Raw genomic sequence first — 10,520 nt, 5'->3', positions numbered from 1 at the left:
GAGATGGGAATTTCCTCCTTTACCTTACGCCTTCTGCAGATCTTTGATCTCTGGAACATAGACTCATAAAAATCATGGAATGGTCTGGGCTGGAAGGGACCTTAAAGCTCATCTAGTTCCAACCCCCTGCCATGGGCAGGGACACCTTCCACTAGAGCAGGTTGCTCCAAGCCCCTGTGTCCAACCTGGCCTTGAACACTGCCAGGGATGGGGCAGCCACAGCCTCTCTGGGCACCCTGTGCCAGCGCCTCAGCACCCTCACAGTAAAATTTTCACAGTAAAAATTTCTAGTTGCTTCAAGAAATCTGGGACTGGAGTTTTCAGCTGAGAAAACTGTCAAGTGACACCACTGCAAAAGCCCAAGAGAAACTAATTACTCTGAAAATAAGGTGATGGGAATAGATAACGCACCTTCACCACACAAATGCAGAGCAATATACTGGCCTATCCACTGTCCCTCTCTACTGTCATCTAACAGCTCTTTGGCCTCCTATCTCCAGCACATACAAGGCAACATGCAGTAACCCACATGCCACTTCTTTGCCTTCTGCAGCAGAGTGCAGCTGCAAGAGTGCCACTTCCTGAACCACGTGGGGTTCAGAAGGTTGCGCTTTGACTACGTAGTTGAAGTCTTCCTCCTTCAGAGACACTCAACATAAACCTGAATACAATTTTAGATGAAGAAAGAACTCTCTCCTTGCAGTACAGCAACAGAGTAAACCACCAAAGACTTAATCAATTATGTTTTATTTTTGTTTTTGCCTAATGAGTTACAAAATAGAGTCACAGCTTACTATCTACTACTTCACTTATGCTGATTTTAAACACATGTTAACGTAGATTAAGTTGATCCAGTAACATGCTTCAAGGCAGTTTTAGGTGCTTACGAGGAAAAATCAAAATCCTAATTTTAAGCTAGATCCACTCCAGTATAAAAAGTAAATGTGTATCCTCAACTTGCAGGCAGCTGCTTTCTGTTTCCAATGAGCCATGGATGCAACAGCATATATACACATACAGAACAAATCACTGAGACACCAGCTGCCCTGGCAAGCCACTGTAACGGCATGCTCTTGGCAACAGAACACATGCATGAGAGAATGAGCTTATGCTGAACGACTCCAACAGCGAGTAAACCCCTTCATACACCACATCGTAAGGTTTCACGTGTACTGGAGCAGCGGAGTAGCTTACTGGGACAATCTAGGGTATCCACAGAACCTCTCAAACACAGAATTCTTGCAGGAAAGGACTGTCAGGTTACAATTATAGCAAGATGGGCACTAAAAGTGAAATACAATCCATCAGAGCAATCTGCTTCTATTTTAAAATGTTTTCTTAGTGCACTTTCTCTTCATCTTGCAGCTTCACTATAACTTACTGGAACAACTTCAGACTGAGGGTCAAAACCCAGTTTTTCCTTCTTAGAAATGTAAGCGTTAAGTGGCTAGTAACCAGATGCACTTTTAAAAACAACTATTTTAATTAGAAACTAAGCACTGAGAGTGGTGGAAAACACAAGGTCCTAAGTAACTGTTTGAGACTTCTTCACAACATCTGGCTCTATTCATATTCTCTATCCATATCCTCATCTGTCTCAAGTTAAATGGACACCACTCATGCAAGTAAGCCCACTACTATGTACAGGTCTTCAGCAAAACCATCAGTACATACACGAAGTATGTATGAAATGGTTGTTCTTTGGTAGCCTTAGATTACCCAAAAGGCATGTGCCCTTTTACATCACAATATTATCGAGCTCTACCAATGTGCTGAATTTCCTCAGTTGAATACTGCTGTTAACAATTCACTGTAACCTCAGAATCTCACGAGCACACACGCAGAATCCCAAAAAACCCTTGCCCTAAAACTTCCATTTTAACCCTTTCAGTTATTTATCACGTTCTGCTCTAGGTGAAACTACTCTGGCACTCAGTCCTTTGCAGCACTATCTAAGCATCATTTCACTTCTCCGGCAGCATAATTATTCTTTAAGATTTTATCATGGATACTAATGCAAAACCAATGGGGAAAATGGCATCTCCTTTAGGAGAAAGTCTCTTGAAACACTGGGCTTCCCTGGTGCAATTGTCAATGTCCATGACTAGACCAGTAGAGATGCCTGCTTTGACCATATTTTACATTTAAAGCAGTGACTTTCCAGAGACATTTCACTAACTTACTTCTGGAAGCCTGTCATAACAAATGAGCAGATAATTTGCCCAAATTTGTCTAATGTTTGAGAAACAGGTAGAAAGGATGCATTTTTTGCATTTTCAAGAAAATTCTTCCCAAAGAAAGGGGGGCATAATGGCATCACATCATCTTCTATCAGACACTCATTCAACACCTAAGAAATAATATTGTCATAAATGTTCATAAACATTGTGAAGTGGATTTCCTCTCCTCAAATTCAGAGGTAGAACATTTTTACATGGTTTTCAGAGCAGATGATACATTAAATATTACTTCTTGTCCATTCATCCGGACACCACACAAGCATTAAGGTCCTGAAACTTGGCTCTCTAAAGCCCACACATCCACCTTCTCCTGTACATGAACCTTGCATCAAGTCTTGCACATGCAGCAATTTTAGATACTAGTTCCAAGCACTAAAGACAAGTCAAAACATCTTTTAAAGAGGTTGTATCTGAATGTCCCAATTTGTTGCAAAAACCTCCCGTAAAACTTGAGATTTCAAGCAATTAAAATACATTTGCAGCAATGTAGACATAATAAACAACATTTCTTGCAAAGTTTTCTGAACCACATGAATGTGTTTCCTCTCTTCTCAAATATGTCTTGTTATGCTAAATACCACGTTAATATTAACGAAACAACAGACTCCTCAAAAAAATGCATAAATGTATCTGAAATATAAAGCAGCACAAGAACTGCACTTGTCTTCTAAGAATGCACCCAAGTATGGCTCTATTACTCACCTCAATTTTATCCGTTTTTGCATCTCCCCAGTAAAGCTTGTCTTTTTCCAGATCCAGTGCCAAGCCATTAGGCCAACCCAGGGATGTATTCACCAGAACTCGCCTTTCTGAGCCATCCAAATAAGCACATTCTATCTTTGGACTTTCACCCCAGTCTGTCCAATACATGTAGCTGTAAAAATAAAAGAGGAGAAACAGTCTATGCATGTAACATGCAAGTCAAACAAGCGTCAAGATCTGTGCTGCTTTTGAAAGAACTTACTAACTTCCTGTTTCCCCAACTGCAGGAAACAAGTTGACTTGAACTACAATCACTGATGAAAATCTGAAGTTTGAGCATTAAATAAATTCAACTATTGAAAATGTGCAGTGGTCCAATTCTTTCATAGTTATGATAACACCGAAGACACCGAGAAAAGAAAATATAACCAAACACATCATGTATACATTCACAGAAGAACACTGTTATTTAGAAGTCACTTTTTCTATACACAGTATTAAAAAGCTACTGCAAGAGAAAGCTAGTTATTTCCAGAACATCTGAAAAATTATACACACATCATGTCCCAAAGTGCACCAGTCACAGGGCTACCAATAAACACAAAACTTACCCCATTACAGGATTGAGCACTATTGCTCGAGGTTCATCTAGGTTTTCCGAGATAAGGATCTTTCTTGATGTCCCATTCAACCGGGTCACTTCAATGCGGTCTGTTCCAGTATCAGTCCAGTAGAGGTTCCTCGCCACCCAATCCACAGCAATACCATCTGGATGGTTGATTTCTGTGGTTACCAGAGTCTGTGCTCCAGAGCCATCAAGGTAGGCCCGTCGAATTGCCCGGACATCATCATCGGTCCAGTAGATGTAGCTTTCCACAGGATCATAGTCTATGGCAATTGCATGTCTGATATTGTCTATCTGCAGAATAATGTCAGTGAAATCTGGCATGTCCAGGGAAATCCTCCTCAAGTCAGTCCTTCTAGCAAGCAGCAAGACTTCTTCAGCACCTGGGGAGAAAACCATTCTGGGTATCATTTCCTTTGCTATTGAGGTGAACGCTTCAATACAGCCCAGCAAGCTTTGAACTGCCACTGTCACTATAAGAAGAGATTTCCTTGAAATAAGGACATCAAACTTTCATCGAAATATAGACTTGTCTGAGCAGGGAGTTATTCCCAATCAGTTCTTCTTAACTAGCTACTTACGCTGGCACTCTTATTTCACTACTACAGCATCTTTTTCCCAGCCTCCTACACTACTATGGAACACACCAATCTCTATCTAGAATCATAAAAACCCCAATAAATTTGGTGGGTGTAGTTCCAAATATACCATCATGTTATACAGCATTCCTCAGCCCAGCTAAACTTCCCACTAGTTTTATCAGTGCATTAAATGTACTTTTCACACACAAGCCCTACGTAAGGAATGACACAGGCTAACAGAAAACTGAAGTATTTTGTAAACAAATTACATTAATGATTTACTCCAGACATCCCAACAAGAAAGCAAGTTACAACTACAACAAGCATTTCTCATCTGGCCAAAGTTAACGCAAAGTTCATTCAAAGGCAGTAGGATTGCTGTTGTTTTCTCTCCTCTATTCTTCCTCCCCACTGCAAAGTTTCACTGCTCGTGGAAAGGGTGCCAAACAATGACAAGCACGCTTCAAAGACAAATGACATCTTCAGTGTCATCTTTCTGGCATCTACTTTTACGGTACAAAACAGGACACTCAGTAAAGCGTTTAGGTGTGTAACACATTTTTCCCAGATTCACCCATGCATGCTTCAGCACAGAAAGAGCAATAGGAGTATGTGCCTTTCCCACCCGGTTATTAAATTGATGCTGTGCAGACTGAGAACTGACAAGGAGTTTTTATCGTTTAGCCACACTCCAAAACAAGAAACCAGAACAAAAGTCACTCGTGGCATTTCATCCACACCAGCAAACACCAGCAGGAGCTAGTAACTTCCAGTTACCACCTACAGCCCAAATAGAATGAAAATGGCCAATGTGGGACATACCTTTTGAGCCCACCGATAACACCAGAAGTTCAAATCCTCACGAGACTATTCTTCTAGGAATAATTCACATCTAGTCATGTATATGGAGGTCTGGAGACTTGGACTTTGCATCTATTGCACATCAAAACCAAATTCACATTCACTTGGGGAGCTGGACTGTGCTATTTGCTTACGTATTTTGAAATCAGAGCTTAGGCTCCAAATACTATCTCAGAAGCTCTTAAAAGAAATGATGCTTGGGCTGCAAGGAAAGGATCTAGGAAAGCAGTGTTGTAACATCCCCCAAACAACTTGCTACCTAGCACCAAGGACATAGTTTAACGCGCGCTTTGAACTACTCCCAGGTCGCAGCATCTCGTGAATGAAGGGGTGCTGCACTTCTTGCCATGGGCTACTTGTTCTCACATCTGTATCACCCCTTCTCACATACAAGCACAGCATGGTTGTGTGCTGCAAACCACATTAAAGAGCTGATCCAAACAAAACCAACCTCAACAGAAATAAAGCCATCGGTCTAAGTTTACAATCAGAGCGGTGCGCTGCAGAGCTCCATGAGCTCTTATTGCAGGCTCAGGGAGAGACAAGAATCATTCAGCAAAAATGCTTCTCCCAGTCAGTGTTAGCTGATGAGGTTTGGTAACTACAGCATTAGCTGCACTAACAAACTTCGAGAAAGGCTTGGGAAGAAGGAAAGCAACAATAACTCAGAGCTCAAAAACCATGTGGAGAAAAGGGAGGAGGGAGAGCCCATTCTTGACAGCAAAGCAAAGGAGATGTCTACCACCAAACTTCCATAATACAGATTTTCTAACTTCAAAAGTTGAAAGTAAAAACTGATTTTCAGGAAGTGTTTCATATGCTTGAAATTTCTGCTTGCTTCTCTGGACATAGCAAAACTGTTGTCCAAGCTCAGAAGGTAACAGTCCCAGGTGACCAGACAACTTAAGACAGCTTCATTCCTCCACTGACCCCTTAGGTAAGCACAGCAACAGTTCTTACTTCTTTCAAGATTCCTTTCCATTAAGGGAGCATTGCACCAGCAATCCTTAGAAGGCACTGCTAGCAAAAAGCATTCCTTTTCAAAAGGTCAGGTATCGCCTGGATTTTAGCACCTTTACTGAATAAAAATCATGGGATACCTAAACCAGTATTTGCTATTTTACATTATCATAGAACCTGGCCTCGAACATTGACAGGGATGGGGCAGCCACAGCTTCTCTGGGCACCCTGTGCCAGCGCCTCAGCACCCTCACAGGGAAGAGCTTCTTCCTAAGATTTCATCTCAATCTCCCCTCTGTCAGCCTAAATCCATTCCCCCTTGTCCTGTCACTGCAGGCCCCTGTCAAAAGCCCCTCTGCAGACTTCTTGTTGGCCCCTTTAGGCTCTGGAAGCTGCTCTAAGGTCTCCTGGAGCCTTCTCTTCTCCAGGCTGAACAAGCCCAGCTCTCTCAGCCTGTCTCCAGAGCAGAGGTGCTCCAGCCCTCGGAGCATCTTTGTGGCTCCCTCTGGCCTCACTCCAACAGCTCCACGTCTGTATTTTGGGAGTTTTATGCCGACAAATGTTGGTTTACTTTCTGAAGAGTGGGTGGGGAAAAGAATTATTATAAAAAAAAAAGCAAGCAAGCAAATATTTTCTTAAAAAAGACCATTGTGTACAGAAATCTAATCTATAGCTTATACCTCCTCTTCTACCATGCTTCTTTTTGCTAGATGTATATTCCAACAAAGAACCTTTTAAAGATTAACTAGGTATAATGCAAACAGCATGAAGGAAAGGTGAGACTATCAACTACCTCACTGGAACTACTTCAGAGTACATCAAATGTGAGAGGGTGCCCAGACAGCTATTTTAAAAAGCTATCTGGGAACAGAAGAAGTCCATAGTCTGTGATGCTGTTCTCATGCTCTTCATCAAGGATTATCCCCCAGGAACAGTGGTCTTGGAGCTACCCTGATATGTCTGGCTTAGAAAACAGGTCAGAATCAAGACAATAGGAAAAGCATCAACTTTAAGCACAAAGGGAGGATCTTCAAAATAGTAAAAGGGTTGTGTTCAAAACTGATCTATGCTGTGTTAAATAGATGGTATTTCTATGGAGATTTTTCAAATAAAACTCCTTTCAGATCTCTTCTGTTTCATTAACTATTTGTGTCGACATTTTGTTAGAAGTACTTAAATGGTATCAAGTCCCATGGTACTAAGTAACACACACACTTCTTTTTCCTGACATTACCATCTCCAAAGAACTTACAGTGCCACCAGACACTGTTTTGTCCAGAGAATGTTAGCTTGACCACAGCAGAAGTGAACAGGAACCCAGGTCTTCTTAAGTAAGGCTCAATATTATCTCCATATTATCTCCAACAGTAGAGATCGTCCACGACCAAAGAGTCTCTTTACAGGAAAAATTTCAAAAAGGTCCTATTTCTTAACACATTTAAACACACAGAAAACATTCGATTTTCTAATGCAAATTGAAATTACACCTTGATAGTCAAAGCAGGGGGGACAGAGCGGGGAATCGCTGTTAGGGAAGCACCTTCAAACCAGGACACTGATCTGCAACTACAGAGGTTAGAGAGCATGCTACAACAGTACAGCAACCATAGCAGAAGCAAAAGTTTCACGTAATATAGTCTTAGATCTTGCTTGTATATTTCTGAAATATTTCACTTGCGGGAGTCAAAATAAAACCTTATGTTTTGTGCAAGTTAAGTAAAAATTCAGGCCTCAAAACTTAATGTGGAAAAGGGGATGTATCTGGTTATCCAAATGCCATACGAACTCAGAAGAGTTTTAAATTATAAATTAATTTTAAACTGGTTTAGCTCAACTGTCTTAAAAAGTGAGCAACACTGCAGCTGTTCAGCCACCCACAGCACTGTGAGTTTCATATCCACCTTAACGCCTGAATTCCCATTATATTAATGTGTCTGCAATCATAATCCTAATAATTAAGTACGAGCAGTGTGAAGCAGAGGAGAATTAAATGCATGCCTAGGAAGTGATAACACAGCAATTACAAATATTACACGTATTTCTAAAGACAACTAACATTACAAGCAACACTGCATGGGAACTGACGGATAAGAATCAAATGCATATGTTTTGCCTCTTCACACAACTGATTGCAGTCTCTGACGTGCCGTTTCTGACATTTTCAGCTGCTCTGGCTTTTTCTGTAGGCAAATACTACTGTAGAAATATTCCCAACCTCAGTTCTGTCCCATGAATACGCACAGCTAAGTAACAAACTGGAAGAAGACATCTTTTTCTCTGCTGACCTAGAAGACCAGAAAGAAAACCTTCAGCTGACAACCAGGACAGTAGTTGAACTGGATGCTTCTTGGGAAATTCTTTTAATTTCTAACTGAGACTTAGGGGAAAAGGAAAAAATAAGGGGAATAAGCTACTTGGCCAATTTAAAGTTCACGAGGTTCCTGACAGCATGCATCTACATCCTTGGACACTGAAAAGCACGCGAACAGAGAAGATGTTATCACAGCATGTTTCACTATATTCACCCCCTCACCCCCTTGAAAGTTGTAATTATTGTGGGTAATCTTGGATAGGTGCAAAAATCCTGGCTTTTATTATAAAGTAGTTCAAAAAAATCACAGACTTGGTTATAACTGTATTTGACTCTATTAACAGATTTCTGCTAAAGGAAAAAAAAGAGTTGGCAGCAGGCTCTGAGCACATCCCTAAGAGATGAGAACTTGACATTGGTTCTCTCTAAAAACCTGGACAAACACGCTTGTCTGGCTCATTAGTTTTATCTGTATCATGGAGGTATTTTGATTATTAATGTTGGTAGGAATGTTTTCAAGGCTACAAAAGTGTTATGCCGTGACTTGCCTAGTGTTATCCTAGATACCCTAGAACCTGCCTAATACATTGCAGCTAGCTATTTACCTAGTGCTAAAGTGCTACAGCATTTATTTAATGAAATTCATCTTCAAACCTCTCTCACCACAGTCACTTTTGTAACCACATGATTAAGAGATTCCCAGTAGAATTGCTAACTGCTACAACATGGTCATATATAACACCATACAATGAACAAAAGCCTTTTTTTCAGGGCCGAGGGGAATGCAAGCTATTCCAACATCACAATTGCAGCAACCAAACAGTGCAGCAGAAGTTTCTGTAAAACCCTCTATGCAAACCATAGATGAGAAAACCAGAAAGAACTAGGTCCCTCTAAAGCCTCCGTTCAGAAAGCATTTTAAAAGATTGAAATTAGAATTGTTTTATTTTTCCAACTGTTTCAAACTTTGAACTGTTTATTTTTCTGTCATCTTTTTTTTTTATTCAGCAAAACCTTTGTGCAGACCTTCCACAGAACTTCCCAGTAGATCTAATGTCCGTAAAAGCTGATGAACTGCTCTGGTTAACATGCAGAACAGTATCTGAACTTAAAACCAAAGACGACAGAAAACAAAATAATACCATCCAAGGCAGTTATTCTCACTCCCTGAAGACTGTATTCTCTCTATGCAATCAAGAAATACTACAGAAGCAGGTTAAGAGACGTTTTGTTTGCTCATACACGTGATGCTTTCCTCCCCTACCCAGTAATCAAATATTTTTAATATCCATGCTAGGTATAGTGTTTGCTTTGATTTGGTTTTGTGCTCTCGTTGTTATTATTATTCGTGCTTCAGTGCTGGAAACAGCAACTGCATTCTGTTTGTAAAATTAAGTGCAATCAGAGCTGACAGCAGCGAAGCAGGCCATCCCACCAGTTTGACAAGAGCCTTTTTTATTCTTCCCTTGGCCCACTTCACATTTGACAAGTGACAAGACATCTATAATACAGTAACAAATGCTCCAATTTATTCACCCAACCTAAACAAATGTAGACTGCAGTGGCTGCCTCCGCTCGTCTATGCCAGAAAACACCACGCTATTCCTTTCCCATTTGTCTGCCTGCTAATTAGGCTTCAACAATGCTCCATTGTGAGACTGTTCCCCCAGTTTTATGTATGTGCACGTGCATGCATCTGCATGTACAGACTCAGGCTATTTACAGGCAACTTTGGAAATCTCTATATTCGGGAGGGGGGGGTGGTGGAGAGAATGATCAGATAAACTGTAAAAATGGGAAAGCTTTTAGCTCTTCTCCAAAGAAGAAAATAGTAAGCACTTTTTGAGAATGGTGTTAGAAGCATCCTGACTGCAGGCAACTCTTTTACAAGCTGTTTGAGTACAGCTATTTCAGCACTCTTGACAAAATAAAAGGATTTATCAGAAAAGCAAGGGATTTTGCCAGTTGCTGTGATACAGTGAGTTACCTGGCGAAGTCTCAATGTATGGCAGAAAGGAGGACGTGGGGAGAAGGGTGTGATGCAGAATATAGGGGTGGGAGAAAACTTCACTATTCTGTATGGAGTCTATAAAAATAAATAACACTGCCATGCAGCTTAATAAGCTAGCCAATATTCAAAACAATGACAACATCCTGCACAAAGGCTTAGCAGTAACTGCTCTTCACACCACAGGAAAAATGAAGTAACATAACCCACTGTGAGATGTTTAAATCAACAA

At 40.8% G+C, this 10,520-nt stretch overlaps 1 protein-coding gene across 1 annotated transcript in view; it reads right to left on the bottom strand.

Annotated features, from left to right (window-relative positions):
* Positions 1-2,938: 2,938 nt before the first annotated feature.
* The window catches only part of LOC104413009 (low-density lipoprotein receptor-related protein 5-like), a gene marked incomplete at its 3' end in the record, with an annotated part of 19,663 nt that continues 12,081 nt past the window's right edge, over positions 2,939-10,520 (bottom strand). The window contains exons 4-5 of the mRNA XM_010023891.1: positions 3,554-3,950; positions 2,939-3,114 (exon numbers count right to left, since the gene is read on the bottom strand). Of these exons, the coding sequence (XP_010022193.1) occupies positions 2,939-3,114; positions 3,554-3,950 (573 nt within the window). The remainder of the gene's footprint in view (positions 3,115-3,553; positions 3,951-10,520) is intronic.

This window comes from Nestor notabilis, unplaced genomic scaffold (assembly GCF_000696875.1).
Source record: "Nestor notabilis isolate BGI_N333 unplaced genomic scaffold, ASM69687v1 scaffold1721, whole genome shotgun sequence".
Lineage (NCBI taxonomy): Eukaryota > Metazoa > Chordata > Aves > Psittaciformes > Psittacidae > Nestor > Nestor notabilis.
Note: the sequence above shows the minus strand (reverse complement) of the source record. Positions and strands in the feature narration are given on the sequence as shown.